Source organism: Oryctolagus cuniculus, chromosome 5, assembly GCF_051225735.1.
Source record: "Oryctolagus cuniculus isolate XC-2025 breed Fujian yellow rabbit chromosome 5, ASM5122573v1, whole genome shotgun sequence".
Taxonomy (NCBI): Eukaryota; Metazoa; Chordata; class Mammalia; order Lagomorpha; family Leporidae; genus Oryctolagus; species Oryctolagus cuniculus.
The window spans coordinates 107,929,695-107,947,680 of NC_142871.1; the positions used below are offsets into that span (position 1 = coordinate 107,929,695).

The 17,986-nt window shown below is 37.6% G+C and overlaps 1 protein-coding gene across 1 annotated transcript in view; it reads left to right on the plus strand.

Moving 5' to 3' along the window:
* Positions 1–17,986, plus strand: part of EYS (EGF-like photoreceptor maintenance factor) — a 1,804,868-nt gene that overhangs the window by 861,044 nt on the left and 925,838 nt on the right. The window contains 3 exon segments of the mRNA XM_089333540.1: positions 14,335–14,531; positions 15,961–16,087; positions 16,090–17,722. Of these exon segments, the coding sequence (XP_089189666.1) occupies positions 14,335–14,531; positions 15,961–16,087; positions 16,090–17,722 (1,957 nt within the window).

Sequence of the window (17,986 nt, forward strand, 5' to 3'; positions counted from 1 at the left end):
GTGGGTCATCTTCTGGTGCTTTCCCAGGTGTACTAGCAGGAAGTTGTATGGAAAGTGGAATAGCCAGGACTTGAACTGGCACACCCACATGGGATGCCAGCTCTACAGGCAACAGATTAACCTGCTGCACCACACTGTCAGCCAGTGATATTTGTCTTTTTGTCCTTCATTTTACTTAACATATTTTATTTGTATATAGGGATAGATCTCCATCAAGAGTCAGCCTCCAGGACTAGTGATCTCAGGGAAACCTTTAAGGTATTTCATTTCAATGAAGTGGGAATTTCAAAACCTCAATCAAGAGAATGCTATTGAAGCCGGCGCCGCGGCTCACTAGGCTAATCCTCCGCCTAGCGGCGCCGGCACACCGGGTTCTAGTCCCGGTCGGGGCGCCGGATTCTGTCCCGGTTGCCCCTCTTCCAGGCCAGCCCTCTGCTGTGGCCAGGGAGTGCAGTGGAGGATGGCCCAGGTGCTTGGGCCCTGTACCCCATGGGAGACCAGGAAAAGCACCTGGCTCCTGGCTCCTGCCATCGGATCAGCGCGGTGCGCCGGCCGCAGCGCGCCGGCCGCGGCGGCCATTGGAGGGTGAACCAACGGCAAAGGAAGACCTTTCTCTCTGTCTCTCTCTCTCACTGTCCACTCTGCCTGTCAAAAAAAAAAAAAAAAAAAAAAAAAAAGAGAGAATGCTATTGAGAAAATGACTACAGAGATTGAGTTATATAAGTCACATTGATAATTTACACCATTAGTGATTTTGATAGTTATTTAAATGTTCTGATATAATGACTTAACACTAACTAGATACTCAATATTACATTGTGTGTTAACTTAGCTAAATAAAAAAGAACTTAAATTAAAAGAAATAGCATTTCCAACATGAACTGGGTCACAGTGAAGTATATAGAATTCAAACTATTTCTTCTTTTAAGATTCGATAACTGTAAGTCTAAGAAATATATCAGTAGCATGCAGGCACCTTTTTGATTAGTGTCCCCAAAGATAATTGTCATGTAATTGAACTTTATGATTGATTATTGTTGAAAAAGTCTCAACTCTTTAAATCTGGATTTGACTAACTCATGTCTTCTATGAAAAGGTAATTTGCTTATTGCCATAGGGGTTATTTTTTAGTCTAAAATTTTTGACATTTTTATCAGAATTTCTGTTAACTTCTTTATGTGAGAATAGAAGAGTATTCAGAATAAATTTATAAAAAGAGAGTTTGAATCTAATCTTTCATCTATCAATCCAAAAACACAAAAAGTTTTGTGTGTGTGTGTTTGTGTGCTATTGCGAAAATGAAAATGGGAAAATATTTTATATATCGTCATTGGAAATGTATTAGAAGAATATGACTGGGGCTGGCATTGTTATGCATGGGGTTGAGCTGGCACCGATAGCACCAGCATCCTAGGTGAGCACCAGTTCAAGCACAGCAGTCCCACTCCTGAGCTAACTCCCTGCTCATGCACCTAGAAAAGCAGCAGAGGGGGTCTAAATACGTGGCCTCTGCCACATGTGGGAGACCTTGATGAAGCTCCTAGTATCTGTCGTCAGCCTGTCCCAGTTCCAGTCATTGTGGCCATTTGGAAAGTGAACCAGCAGATGGAAGATCTCTTTCTGCCTTTCCCTTTCTTTCTGTAGCTCTGCCTTTCAAAGAAAGAAAAAAAATAATTTTTTAAACAAAATATATGATTTACATGCATTGTCCTGAGTAAGTTGTAAATAGGATTTCCTTTCAAATGTTTAATTACTTTCATTTAGTAATTTAAATTTGGGTCTCAATTTGTGGACCCATTGTACTCTATGGGGTTGTGTGATAAGTCACTATGAATTTTAGTAGAAACTAATTTATGAAGAGCTTGTCTTAAGTCTCCAGGTCAACATTTCTCAGCTAGGGCCAAAAGGACTACTTTGGCTGTTAAAAAGATAGATTACTGAGACTGCAAACATATTTCAAGTAATGAACACAATATGCTACATCATAGACATTTTTGAAGTCTGCACATTTTTCCATGAATGTGAACTAGTGATGTATTAAGAAAGATTAGAGATTATGAAGCAATCTGATATTAGGATGAGTCGAATCAAAAACGTTAAATACCAAGGTCAGTTATGTTCATATTGGGATGTGTGATAATAGTGAGATCTCAAGAAGGAAAACAACATATGTGATATAGGAATTAGTGTGCTATGTGAAAACATAGGCAGATAAGTTTTGAAAAATACCCAGTGGTTTTATGTACTATGGATAAATAATTTTTAGTTTTTCCTAAGAAAGGCAATAAACTGATGATTTTCTAAACTGAATAATGGCCTAGTCTGACTTTCATTTTGAAAATAACTCTGGCACATATTCTGTACTGAGTAAATATGCTTTGAGATCTTGCCTCTAAAATGCTGTCTCTGATCTCTTGCCTTATATGCAATAATACCTGTTACTTGAGCATCCATCTGTAGTACTAACCTTGACTTTTCCCCTGAGCCGTGACGTCCATTGCCTTTATTATTGAATCTTCCTCTGGCAAGGCAAGCAAAAAAAATTTGATTCATTACACTCCTTAAGATCTTTATCCCTCCATTCATTAGTCACCTAAAAGTTGTCCCAGTAGACTGAAATTACATGGCAAAGCGATGAACTTGTGCTTTCTGAAGCAAATCCGCTGAAGCAAATACCCAAAGATCTGATAGCCAAATTCAACCAGGGAAGAGAAAATGACCTCCAATAAAATTGAGGCGTCACTACCAATTATCAGAAACCCAGGAAGAAGTGATTATCTCACATTTATGTCAGCCTCATATCATAAAATTTAAATAGGGCAGTGGCATTTGTACTTTGAGAAAAATTCCATAGATTCTCAAGGTTCTTAAACTGATAGTTTATAGTTTAAGATTTTATTTCTTTTTTCAAAGATTTATTTGTTAATTTAAAACACAGAATGACAGAGAGATGGGGTGGGGATGGCGAGTGGGAGGATGAGAGATAGGAAGATATGTTCCATCTGCTGATTCCCTCCCCAAATGGCTATAACGGCCAGGGCTGGGCCAGGCTGAAGCCAAGAGCCTGCAGCTCTATCTGGGCCTCCCACATGAGTAGCAGGGGTCCAAATATGTGGACAATCCTTCCCTGCTTTCCTAGGCATATTAACAAGGAGGAGGAGCAGAAGCAAAGCATTCAGAACTCAAATTGGTGCTCCCATAAGAGATGTCAGCATCATAGGGAACAGCTTAACCCACTGTACCACAATGCTGGCCACATGGTTTTCTAATTTTTATCTTTATTTAATAAAGAGAACAATAACTGATGTGCATCAACAATTGACTAGAATACTAGAAAAGATTCTGAAAAGATTTTGTTTACCCACTGTTATATTCCCTGAAAGAAATCAATATATTTATCTCCACTCATGAAGAGATATTTTGAACTCTTATTTCAATATATTGTGGACAACCTAGAATTTAAGTAAAACAGTAATACATTGCAGTATACCAAGGAAGACTCTTGGGAGTCATTCTAAAATGACAAGGAATTTGTGGCTATCCAGGCACTCCCCTACCCAAAAGAAACAAGAGAAATAATGCAGATTGGGAAATGAAGAATAAAGGAATGATAGTTTATGTATATTATTGAGAGCTTGTCTACCTTTTTGGTATGTAGTTGGAACAGAGAAAACCAAAAAAAAAAATATGCATTTATCTTTAGTACTTCACAAAAGGCAAATTCATGCCATCTGTAGAGCGGTCTATATGCAGCCATTGACACAGAATCTTTGTACAGAAGATATGCACTGACTACACTTTCTTCTTTAGAAACCACTAAACCACTTCTTCAGAACCAGTTTGAGTGATCACTACATGATCCTGGGAGCCCTATCACATATGTGAACTATACAAAGGGGATGCGTCTTTGGAAGCTGCATGTTTACATCACACAATTTTAGATTACAAAGATCATATGATGTTTTGTAAGGTTTTATCATATGAATTGTTGATATGCAGAAAAGTCGAGAAATCTGACAGATTCTGCCCTAGAATCCTGAGTGATTTGTACTCTGATGGGGTTTTTCAAAAAGTGTAGATGGCTGTTTGCATTTGGGCTGCAGCAGAGGTCTTTCAATGCTCAGAGATCGCCTGACTGCCACTATTGCCCTTTGCAATCCAATCTAGCATGTGTAAAGCACAGATAAATTTATGTGGGGTTATTTTCTTGGAATTAATGAGAAAGAAGAGGAGAGGAAAGAAAAGATAGAGAAAAAAAAAAAAAGAAAATAAAAAGGAGGCTGGCTCTGTGGCTCACTAGGCTAATCATCCATCCACCTGCGGTGCCAGCACCCTGGGTTCTAGTTCCGGTCGTGGCGCCAGATTCTGTCCCGGTTGCTCCTCTTCCAGTCCAGCTCTCTGCTGTGGCCCGGGAGTGCAGTGGAGGATGGCCCAAGTCCTTGGGCCCTGCACCCACATGGGAGACCAGGAGGAAGCACCTGGCTCCTGGCTTCGGATCAGCGTTGTACGTGAGCCGCAGTGCTCCAGCTGTAGTGGCCATTGCGGGGTGAACCAACAGAAAAGGAAGACCTTTCTCTCTGTCTCTTTCTCTCTCTCTCTCTCTCTCTCTCTCACTATCCACTCTGCCTGTCAAAAAAAAAAAAAAAAAATAGTACAGCCAGTTTGGAAAACGGGGTGGACTCCAGAAGCTAAAAATACAGCTACTACATGATCCAGCAATTCCATTACTGTATATACAGCCAGAGGAATTGAAACCCATGTGCACCTCCATGTTCACTGCAGTGTTTATTAAAAATAAATAAATAAAAAGGAAAACAGAACAGACCGTTTTTTTCTGTGTGTATTTTCCCCATAAGTCCTCCCTAGTTTAAATAGATATAGTACTATAGCCAGATGCAGTATCCTTAGCAGTATTAGTGGCCTGGAGGCACTATCCTGTGGGAGACTAGCATCTGTGAAATTAAATAGCCTGATTCCCTCACCAGGTGTAGCTCACTGTCAGTGGGAAGTCCACCCAACTTAAGAGGCACACACTTGCATAGACCTCTGCTGACTAAATAACCAGAAATATTCACCCAAAGTTGTATTGTTGTTGATCGCCAATGCACAGGAGTTACCTGAAACATATTTAAATACAGTATATGAGATATGGCTAAATGTCTTTGTGCTTATTTAACTTTGCAATTCTTAAAAATTCAAAGAATTTACCAATTCCTGCTAATCAATTTAAGTTCAGCAACATTAATCATTTTTTACAAGTCTCAATTTTATTTTAAAAACAGTGACACACAAATAGAGTGAGATATTAAAAAAGAGAGAGAGAGAGAGAGAGAGAGAGAGAGAGAGAATGAATATCTTCTATCTGGCTAGGATGGCTAGGGCTATACCATGCAGAAGCCAGGATCCTGGGACTCCATTCAAGTCTCCCCCATGAGTGGCAGGGGCCCAAGTACTAAGGCTGTCTCCCATTGTTTTCTCTGGTATTTTAGGTGGGAGTTGGATTGGAAGTGGTGTGGTTGGGACTTGAACCTGCACTCAAATATGGAATGCTAACATTATATGCGATGGCTTAACCTGCTGTGCCACAATGCCAATTCCTATATTGAGTCTTTTTAAATAAGGGATTTGAGAAAAGAGAGAAATTCTTTTTATGAAGTATAGAAGAAACAAAGGAAGAGCATAATATTACTAATTATAATTCCTTTTCATTTGTTGTCCCTAGTCTCAGGACAGACTACTCACATGATCTCTACTCATGTATCTCAGAGTAAAAGTAATGGCTCATCTGAGTAAAGACGGGTGTCCCCTTACCAAAACACAGTTAGAGTAAGTCCTAGTGTTTCACAGCATAGTGAATTGACTGTAGTTCACAATAACATACTGTGTACGTTATATGCAAGTAGAAGGGATGAGGTTCAAACGCTCTAAACATTACATAATGACAGAGATGGAAATATTAATTACTGTATTTTCGTCAGTACACACTGTACCTATCTACTGAAATATCACACTATACTTGTATTTATTTCAAATAGGGCTTATTTTATAAGCACCACTTCCTTGTTTTAGAAAAATCAAAATGGCAGACATACTACTTATGCCTAGAAATTTTCTTGGAATCTTCGTTAGTGTTTATAATTCTTCATATCCTTAATTTATTCAGATTGATCTTGAATTATTTTCTCATTTTTCTTTTTTTAATTTTTAAATGTTTAATCCAGAGTTGCAGCTAATGATACCAAGTTTTATGCTTTATAACAGATGTTGGTTATATTGTACACAGACCAAATCCAGCATGCACCATTTTTGCAAAAGTTTCATTGGAACAGAGCCATACCTGTGCTTTTACATATTGTTTATGGGTGCTTTCACACTATGACAGCAGAGTTGAGTAGTTGCAACAGAAACTGTATGAACTGCAAAGCCTAAAATATTTTCTATCTGGCTGAACTAAATAGGAAAAGTTTCCAAGTTCCTGATTTAGAACCTAGGGACATGTGGAAGAACTTGTATTCTGATCACCTAACATGAAAATAAGCCCAGGCTAGTGCTGCAGCTCACTAGGCTAATCCTCCGCCTGCGGTGCTGGCACCCCGGGTTCTATTCCCCGTTGGGGCGCTGGTTCTGTCCCAGTTGCTCCTCTTCCAATTCAGCTCTCTGCTGTGGCCTGGGAAGGCAGTGGATGATGGCCCAAGTGCTTGGGCCCTGCACCCGCATGGGAGACCAGGAGAAGCATCTGGCTCCTGGCTTTGGATCGGCGCAGCACGCCAGCTGTAGCAGCCATTTGGCGGGGGGGGGGGGGGGGGGGTGGTGAACCAACAGAAAAGGAAGACCTTTCTCTCTCTCTCTCTCTCACTGTCTAACTCTGCCTGTCGAAATAAAATAAAATAAAATAAAAAGTCCAATAAATTAACCCTATCATACGTGCCTAGCTCATAATAGCTGGTAATATCAGTCTTTTTTTTTTTTACATTTATTTAGTAAATATAAATTTCCAAAGTACAACTTTTGGGTTATAGTGGCTTCCCCCCGCCCATAACTTCCTTCCTACTCACACCCCTCCCATCTCCCACTCCCTCTCCCATTCCATTCACTTCAAGATTCATTTTCAATTATCTTTATATACAGAAGATCAATTTAGTATATATTAAGTAGATTTCAACAGTTTGCACCCACACCAAAACACAAAGTGTAAAATACTGTTTGAGACTAGTTATAGCATTAATTCACACTGGACAACACATTAAGGACAGAGATCCTACATGAGGAGTAAGTGTACAGTGACTCCTGTTGTTGACTAAACAATTTGACACTCTTGTTTATGGTGTCAGTAATCTCCCTGGGCTCTTGTCATGCATGAGTTGCCTAGGCTATGGAAAACCCCTGAGTTCACCAACTTAGATCTTATTCAGACAAGGTCATAGTCAAAGTGGAAGTTCTCTCCTCCCGTTAGAGAAAGGTATCTCCTTCTTTGATGGCCCTGTTCTTTCTACCGGTATCTCACTCGCAGAGATCTTTCATTTAGGTCCTCTTTTTTTCCCTCATTTTTCTTAGATAATTACTTAGAATAAAATAGGCAAAATTACTGAGATAAATTTATGAAACATTATCTATTAATAATTTACCTGATAAATGTTGTTATGTGTTTCCCTTAAAGTTCTTATTAATTGTAGGAAACAGTTTAGTAATCTTTTATCTATCTATGGCTTGTTTCAATTCAATAGTACTTAAATCAGTTTATTATGATAATTTTTTCATTAACTTTCTTCATGATCATTAATTGAATATATTTTTTTAGGATTTTATTTGTTTATTTGAGAGGTAGAGTTACAGACAGTGAGAGGGAGAGACAGAGAGAAAGGTCTTCCTTCCGTTGGTTCACTCCCCAAGTGGCCGCAACAGCAGGAACTGATCAGATCTGAAGCCAGGAGCCAGGAGCCAGGAGCCAGGAGCCTCTTTCTGGTCTCCCATGCTGGTGCAGGGGCCCAAGCACTTGGGCCATCTTCTACTGCTTTCCCAGGCCACAGCAGAGAGGTGGATTGGAAGAGGAGTAGCCTGTGCTAGAACCGGAGCCCATATGGGATGCTGACACCACAGGCGGAGGATTAACCTACTATGCCACGGTGCCAGCCCCCCATTAATTGACATTCAAGTGAATTTTTATTCCTATTAATATAATTTTTATCTAAAAACTTATATTCTTTGAACTTTCATATTTGTGTGGTTGACTTTCTAATAATCTAAAAGATCATTTGTTTTTCAAATGTCAAATGTTATTATTGGTTGAATATGTTTACATATTGCTTACTAAATGTGGGGAGCAACTGGGAGCAACTCGGACTAGACTAAGTTACTGGAATTAAGACTTATTCTATGCATCTGCTTTCCCACAATATGGCGCTGAGAAGGGAAACAGCTTCTACACAGCTGCCTTCAGTTCAACCAATAAACTGTGGGACCTGCTCCTGATTGGAGGAGAGCAGCGTACTCGGCGTGTGGGCAGCCGAGTTGGGATTGGTGGAAGAGGACTATAAAGGAGGAGAGAGACAACATGCACGAGGAACATCTAAGGGGAACATCTATCTGAGGGAACACCTGTGCAGCCCCCGAGAGAGCCGGCCGGCGGTGTGCCGCTCCCCCGCGGAAGTGGGGAATGTGGCAGGGGGAACCACCCTTCCACGGAGGTGGAAGGACCAGCAGCAAACCCAGGGAGGGCCGAGCAGACGAAAGAACAGCGCAGGGTCCTGTGTCGTTCCTCCACGAAGACGGGGAGCAACACTAAAATACTATATCTAATTTGCAGAGAAAATTTTTCAAGTATAATTTTGTATTCATTCAAGAAATGCTAAGTGGTTATCAGCATTTCAGTAGTGTGCTGAATACATTACAGAATGGAATGGACATAAGCTCTTGCCTATAAATGTTTACAGTGTACTAGTAAAAGCACGTAAGGAAAGGTAATAGACAAAAATATAATTCAATTCTACTTAGTATTTGAGAAGAAATGCAAAAATTATAATGAGAGAAAAATAATGTAGATGATAGGGAAAACCTAGCTAAGGAAACATGTAAGTTAGACCTGAGGAATGAGAAGAAATAATTTAAGGAGAGAATTAGGGTATGGCTGTGCTATCAGGGGTATCAATTTATGCCAGGGACAAGAAAAGAGAAACCTCTTATCCCATATGGATTTGCAAAGAATGGGCAGTGTAAGTCAAGTAAGTATGGGGTAATCAAAGGAGCAGAAATGACTGTAGAAGTAAGCAGGGTCTGATGCTGTAAGAAGTCATAAATAATAGCAAGTATTTTGGATTTTATTCAAATGTAATAGCAATATATTAGTTTTTTTTCAATAGGAAGTGAAGTGACCTCGCTCAGATATTGAAATTATGCCTAAACTGGGAAGGAAGCTCTGCAAGGAGGGTGAAGGCAGGAGTGAAGAAACTGGTTTACAAAGAAATCACCTAGGAAATTTCAATTCTATATGAAAGATAATGATGGCTTCACATAGAGCTGTGGCAAAGCAAATTACGAGAAAAGGTAGATTTAAAATGTATATGAAAGATGAATTAGCAAGACCTGACATTGAACGCACATGTGAAAATGCAGAAAAATAGAATGATGGAGTACTTGAGCAGCAGAGTGATGGTAAGGTATTTTCTGAGATCGCTAGACACATATGGCAGAATGGAGGAGCTGAATCAGCAGTTCAATACTGAACATATTAAGCTTTTTGACTCAAGAAGTATATTACATAATGATGCTAAATAAGTACATATTTGTGTAAGAACATATACAAAGAGATTTGACATAGTTATAAAATGTAGGATTAATCAACATATCTTTATAACTTTTGAATAGATACAAATAATTCTAGAGAAAATGTAAAAAAAAGGAAAGAAATGAGTTTGAAGAAAAACCCACGATAAATTTCAAATTAGAGTTCTGACACAGGAGAAGGAACCAAAGTGGAAACAGGATGAGTATGGGGAGAAGTAAGATAAAGGCGAGAAACCAAAAATTGTAAAGATAATAGTAGACTTTAATTGAGTGTTGTTGAGAATTTGAGTAACATGAAGACCAGAAACTATACTTGGAATTTAGCAGCATGGTCATTTCTGAAAATTCACTAGTAGAGATCTAGTAACATGGTGAAAAGGAATCTGGATAAGAATGGTTTGATAAAAAGAAGTGGAATGTGTAGAGTATTTTATGAATAACTCCTTTTTAAATAGCTCTTTTATACAAATAAAACATCATCTTCAGCCTATTACATTTTCAGTCAGTATCAATGAGTGCTTGTTATGCTACACATGGTAGACATTCAAAACATATTGGGTATAAGAGTTTGGGTACAAGAGTGAGTAACAGAATTAAAGATGTGATGACAAAATAAGTAACAAATAATAGCCGTAAAGTTAAGAATTAAATAAAAATGAAAGATTTACTTAAAGAAAAGATATATATTTGGAATTGCAGTTTCCTTCATATGTAATGAAGACATTATGAAGAAATATCCAACTTTTGGGGGGTATTTTATACTGATTTGTGTTCATTTCAGGTAGCAAAGAATATTATCACAAAATTCAAAGTGAGGCAGAATTTGGTGTATTAGTTAGGACACTGATAGGTGCTTTAAGAATAGCTTTCACAATGTTACTAAATTAATATGATGTAAATTAATTTTTCATTCATATGAATTCCAAGTGAGTGTATCTGATTTCAGCTCCCTTCCTAAGATGAGAGATTCAAACACCTAACTATTTTTTTCTTGTGGCTGTACCATCTTTTAAATGAGTCTTCATGGGTCAGGTCATAGAAGAGGCTGGAGGTTCATACAGAGCAGATTTTGGGGCTGTAACTAAAATTGACACACTTCATGACCATCCTTTTATTGCATTGTCTGGAACTAAGTTGCCTTGTTACATGTAACCATAGAGTGACTTAGCCATGTAGTCCAAGAGGAAGAAGAAATATGTTTAGTAAACATGCAGTTAGACCTAACAGACAGAAAGACAGATAGATAGATATAGATAGATAGAGATGAATAAAATATGTATATATATATTTATAATATATAGGCTTGGAATGGATGAGTAAAAAAGTAGGTCATAAACAGTGACTTGATCAGCTCTTGTCCTGATGGTTGATGTACAATGTAATACTTTATCCATTTTAGTATTTTTTTTGTTCTAGTACCATTGGTTGAACTCTGTAATTAACACACAATTATTCTTAGGTGTTTAAATTTTAACTGAAAAGTGCTCCCTGTTAGGAATTTGGAAAACATTATGCTGAGTGAAATAAGCCAATCCCAAAGGGACAAATACCACTTGTTCTGCCTGATAGGTGACAACTAACTGAGCACCAAAAAGGAAACCTGTTAAAGTGAAATGAACACTATGAGAAACGGTGACTTGATCAGCCCTCACCCTGACTGTTGATGAGCAGCTTAATATGTTATCCCTCTTAGTATTTTTGTTTGTTTGTTCTACTTAATACTTTTGGTTGAATACTGTAATCAATACACAATTCTTCTTAAGTGCTGAAACTTAACTGCAAAGTGATCACTGTTAAATATAAGAGTGGGGATAAGAGAGGGAAGAGATGTGCAATTCGGGACATGCTCAAGCTAACTTACCCCAAACGGGAGAGTTAGAAACATACCAGGGGATTCCAATTCAATCCCATCGAGGTGGCATGTACCAATGCCATCTCACTAGTCCCAGTGATCAATTTCTGTTCACAATTGATCCTAATGATAGGACTAAGAACCAAAGGGATCACATAAACAAGAATAGTGTCTGCAAATACTAGCTTATAGAATCAAAAAGGGAGAGAATGATCCAACATGGGAAGTGAGATACACAGCAGACCCATAGAATGGCAAATGTCCTAACAGCACTCTGGCCTCATAATCAGCCCTTAAGGCATGTGGATCCGGCTGAAATGCCCATGAGAGTATTTCAGGCATGGAAAGCCAAGACACTCTGGGGGAAAAAAAAAAAAAAAAACCTAAATGAAAGATCTCCACGAGTGAGATCCCAGTGGAAAGAATGGGTCATCAAAGAAGGAGGTACCTTTCTCTGAAGGGAGGAGAGAACTTCCACTTTGACCATGGCCTTGTGTAAAAATGATCAGAGTCAGTGAACTCAGGGGGCTTCCATAGCCTTGGCAACTCATGACAAGAGCCTAGGGTGATTACCGATGCCATAAACAAGAGTGTCAATTTGTTAAGTCAACAACAGGAGTCACTGTGCACTTACTCCTCATGTAGGATCTTTGTCCTTAGTGTGCTGTACATTGAGATCTAATGCTATAACTAGTACTCAAACAGTATTTTTCACTTTATGTTTCTGTGTGGGAGCAAACTGTTGAAATCTTTACTTAATGTATGCTAAACTGATCTTCTGTATATAAAGAGAATCAAAAATGAATCTTGATATGAATGGAAGGGGAGAGGGAGTGGATAAGGGGAGGGTTGTGGGTTGGAGGGAAGTTATGGGGGGGGAAGCCATTGTAATCCATAAGCTGTACTTTGGAAATTTATATTCATTAAATAAAAGTTAAAAAAAATAAAAAAAAATCTACTTGGAGGAACATTTCAGAAGGAAACGTCATATAATAAATTCTTCCTTATTAGTACTTAAAGAATATAATGAGATGTTTCCTGTCAAACTTGAAATTGCAGCAGTAAATTTGGAAGTTTTCCAACATTTGATGGATATTGACTAGGCTCATAGCATGCAACAAAGGAGAGGGAAAGTATGATTTCCTGACTGATGGACTTAAATGTCTTAGATTAATGCCTTAAAAAATTCAGCGATAAAACAGTACACAGTATTGGAGAATGTATCAGTTATAGGAACAAATGTTGGAAGTGATAATATAAACTTGTTTTAGGATAGATAGCTTTTACCAATGAACATCAAGTAGTCTGGATCTATTAATAAAATCATTGCTATGGTGATATCTAAACCCAATGTTGTCAAGTTTTTGAACCACCTATATATTCTCTTTTAATGCACAGGAAAAGCTGTGATGTGTGTGTGTGTGTATAGTCATATGATAAGGAGTGAAATTGTAGATCTTGGGATTTTTAAAGATTCCCTAATATTATAGTGGTGATTATTTAAAATACTTAACGATGGCCTGTGATTATAATTTGGAAGAAATATGCTGTCCAGAATTATGCAAGTATTTATGAGTTCTATGTTAGCTATGCTTTCATTCTAAGGTAGTAGAGTGGCATTCTGGTCTCTACAGGGGTTTCACGTATATTTTCATTAATCTTTGAAGTCTTTCACTGATTTGCTGCTTATCATTGAGTGAAGACAGATTAACAATTTTAAGGTCTTAAACTGGAGAATCATGTTCCATTTTCCTTGATATTTCTTCTATGACTTCTAGCTTCACTTTTTACTATTTTCTGAATTTTATATTTTTAAAGCAGTTATCTAACATAGGAATCCTCTTACTTTTATAAAAACTTTCAGTCATGAGTTGAAAGTGAATCCAAAAAATATACCTGAAACAAAATCTATATCCAGAGCAAGACCTAAGTTTTATAGAATGTAGATGTAATCTTGGTCAAATATTACAGCAGTAAGGCAGAGATACATTTACATGGTATCTTTAGTGTTAGGAAATAGTCATGTGTTCATATTTTAGTCATTTTACAATTATATTTCATTAAGGATAAAAATGCTGTAAATAGTAAAACATTTTAACTGTGCAATTAGGCGAAAATTTCTTTGTTCATTTGCTTTTTTAAATTCATACACCCCAATTATCTTTCCTATGAGCTCAAAACAATTTCTTTACATGTAATTATTTCATAATATGACAAATGAAGTTATTTATGTTAAACTAAAATATATAAAGAACATTGGTTTTGTAAGCTAATCAAATTTAATACTTTGAAAAAATCTAAAGAAAGTGATTCTGCTGCAAGTATGGCATTTTCTATTAGCTTCTAACTATTACTTTTAGTGCAAAAAATTTTGTAATTTATTTTGTACCTCATATCCATATATCCTTATTTAATGTTATATGGTTCAAATTCATCATTAACAATCCTTAAAATGAGTTAAAAGTAGTATTTTAACTGAAAAATAAGGCAACTAAGAATATGCATTCAATTACACATATCCCAGTCTTGAATGAATTAATTTTGAAATGTAAGATTTGCTGTATATATTTCATTTGTCCATAAATAGGTGATGATTTGAGCTATCTAATGTGACTATAAAGATACAAATGGTCTTCAAAAACTTTTGTCTCTGGAGCAAAGAAATTCTAGCTTAATTTAATTATGGTGATTGTCATTTTCAGACTTGTTCTATTGGACTTCTTCATGATGATGAAATGAGCAGAGTCACCTGTTTACTTCCCATTTCTCAAAGAACAGATGTCACTTCTTCACAAACATATATAATACTCCCTTCTGAAACTTCGGTCAGTAGTTCTCCATCTGTAAGGGCTACCGCAATCTGGACCACAATGGATACTTATCCAGCTGATCAAGGTAAGTAGAAGCTAGTGAGACACAAAGAAGTTTAAGTTTGCAAAAGTTGTGAAAATATATTTTTATTTTCTAAATTGTGTTTTTAGAGGTATCAAGTTGTACTCTGATAAGAATATGAATATTCTTTAATAATATTCTATGTAGACTAGTGGGAAGATATTTATTAACAGACTTTATTCTGATGAGTAAATTCTGATAGAAAATTAGATCTTCATTCATGATTTTAACTAACTGTAAATCTAACTTAAAAGCACCTTGTACTGCTTTCCTCACTATGTCTTTATTTAATGTCCTCTAAACCATTATGTGTAAATTAACACTCTTACTAATTTATTTCTAAGCCACTCAGATTAAAAAAAATGGGTTTTCCTGTTCTGAGATATTTTGACATCTTGAAGCTGTTTGATTGTGTCTTATTATTCAATTCACTACATCAGGTGATGTCATATTATAAAAAGTAGATCATATGATAAATTCCAAATTCAGTCTTCTTATAGTTAATGAAACTCAGGATAATCAGAATGAGAATTTTAGCCCATAACAAGAAATTCTTTAAGAAAAAAAAAAATCTTGGGGCCTGCATTGTGGCACAGTAGGTTAATCTTCTGCCTGCAGTGCCAGCATCTCATATAGGCGCCAGGTTCTAGTCCCGGCCACTCCTCTTCCAATCCAGCTCTCTGCTGTGGCCTGAGAGAGCAGTGGAAGAGGGTTCAAGTCCTTAGGCCTCTGCACCCACATGGGAGACCAAGAAGAAAAACTCCTGGCTCCTGGCTTTGGATCGGCGCAGCTCTGGCCATTGCAGCCATTTGGGGAGTGAACCAACGGATGGAAGACCTTTTTCTCTGTTTCTCCTTCTCACTGTCTGTATTCTACCTCTCAAATAAATAAATACATATAACCTTTAAAAAAAAGAAAAAAATCTTAAAGATTATCAGATAAACAGAAAGGTAGCTCACTCTACTTTTTGTCTATAACTTCTATTCTTTTAAAGAACTAAAGTGAAATATAGTGTTATCTGACATAAATGGCATTTTGCCTTTAATCAAAAATAATGTTTAGAGCGTTCTAATATGGTGGGTCAAATATTCATGGATTCTATCTGGGACAATAGATTGTAAATTTTTGTGTTTTATAATTCAAAGGAGTCGTTTGGTTGTGAATATGTAGACTCTCTGTAATGCCATTTATTCTGATTTTGGCTCTCCTTTGGGCTGTAAATAATGGAATACTGCATTTATGCAATTTATGTGAAGTCACTAAAGTTCCTCATATGCGTTCATTAGATGGTTGATCTGCAGAGCCATAAGTGTCGACATATAATATGTGGGACATGAAAGTGAAGCTTACTAAAGAATCAACCCAGGGTCAAAGTTGTTCATTTTTAATTTATTTTTCTGATTTTTTTTGCCTCCTCCTTTCTTAATCTCCAAAAGAGACATTTTCAAACATGATGTTCCTCCAACCATTGGTTTGGCAGAATGAAGTATTGATATATCTTTTTAAACCTACTTACTTGGAGAATTGATTTCCTCTAAAGAACTTTCAGCAAAACAGTCTTTGTCTTTTCTTTCACAGCTGTTTCCTCTTCTGGATTTCTGAATTTTGGTGTTCATGAAGAAGCACAAACTGTCTGGAGCAAAACTTCTGTATCACAGCTGTCTATCCAAACTTCTGTAGCCATGCCAACATTCTTTTTCCCAGATAGAAGAAAGACACCACTTATGGGCTCCTCCTTACTGACAGATTTTACTTTTCCTACACAATCCTTTTTACTTGAGAGATATCAGACTGCTGCCTTATTTGCTACCACAATGAATTCAGTAATTAGTGACATTGCAGGGGCTGCTACTGAGTTAAACAGACACTCATTACTCTCCCGTGGATTCACGCTCTCAACTGCTTCTACAAGTGTACCTCCAGTTGTCTCTAGGGGAGCTGAAGAAGGTATTGAAAAATATTCAGCTGTTTCTTTAATTTCAAGAATACAGCACTGGAGATTACTGAGCTCCTTGATGTCTCCCATTCTTCCTGCTAAGATAATTATATCCAAACAGGTAGCCATCTTAAACTCATCAACTCTGCACCGATTCAGTACACAAGCCTCTCTTTCCAGTGAACATCACGCTATTACTGAAACATCTAGCGACCGGAGACTCACAAACATCAACTCACAGGCTGCTGATTCTTTAAGTGAATTAAGCCAAACATGTGCAACTTGCTCTATGACTGAAATAAAATCCTCTTATGAATTCTCAGATCAAGTTTTGCATAGAAAACAGTCCCAGTTTTATGAGACATTCTGGATGAACTCAGCAATATTAGCCAGCTGGTATGCACTAATGGGAACTCAAACTATCACTTCTGGGCATGCATTTTCTTCTCCTACCGAAATAACACCATCAGTGGCATTCACAGAACTGTCATCTTTATTTCCTTCTAAAAAGAGTGCAAAAGGAACAATTTTATCCTCATCCTTGGAAGAATCCATTACCCTATCAAGTAATTTGGATGTTAATTTATGTTTGTATAAGACATGTTTATCTATTGTCCCTTCACAAACTGTGTCTTCAGACTTTATGAATTCTGATCTGACTTCCCAACTAACTACTAATGATCTGTCACTATCAGAAAACATTTTAAAACTATTGAAAATAGGACAATATCCTGTAGCTGTGGCCCCCACTGGCATATTGAGTCAAGGAAATGTAAAGGACATAGAAGAAGGTGGAGTACCTCATACACACATCAAACATCACAGAAGCGATAATTCTCTGGATCTTGAATTAAACTTACAAACTGATTCCGGTGTAACTTTGAAGATAAATACAGAAACTGTACATTCAAATGACTTCAAAAATCATCTGCCACTGCCTACAGATTTGCTGTCTGATTTTGCACAAATATTCTCTAATGTTGTACTTTATACAATTTCAGCACCACAACCCCTTCCTGTACAGACCTCCTTCCCCACTTCTGTAAGTCAGCCATCTAGCCCATTTTACATGGATTATCCACCCTTCACATCTGATTTAAAAGAACAGGGCAGGACTGCTGTAGACTGGCCCAGATGGGAACTTCAGCCTAGTATGCAGGATCGGCAATCTCTTGCTGCAAGCCAGGGGCCTTCCATCACTAGACCTCTTACTTTGTCTTCACTGGAGTCCCTTACAGCACCTCAACAGCTGATTGTTTCTGGTGAGTTTCCCTGTTTCTATTCACTAAACTTTTAGAAATGAGTTTCTTTACTACAGAGAAGAAAGAGTCTGTCGTGGTCACCAGGTGCTCTAAACAGCCTCATTGTAATCAGGGCAGCAGCCAGTTCAATGGAGACGGAACCTGCTGTTGTACCTGACACAGATGGTTATTCTTTATGCACTGCCACAAAGGCTGCCAGATCAATACAGGAGTATGTTGGAGGTGGCTACACCGCTGGCAAGCAATCAGAAACTGAGCTAGTTC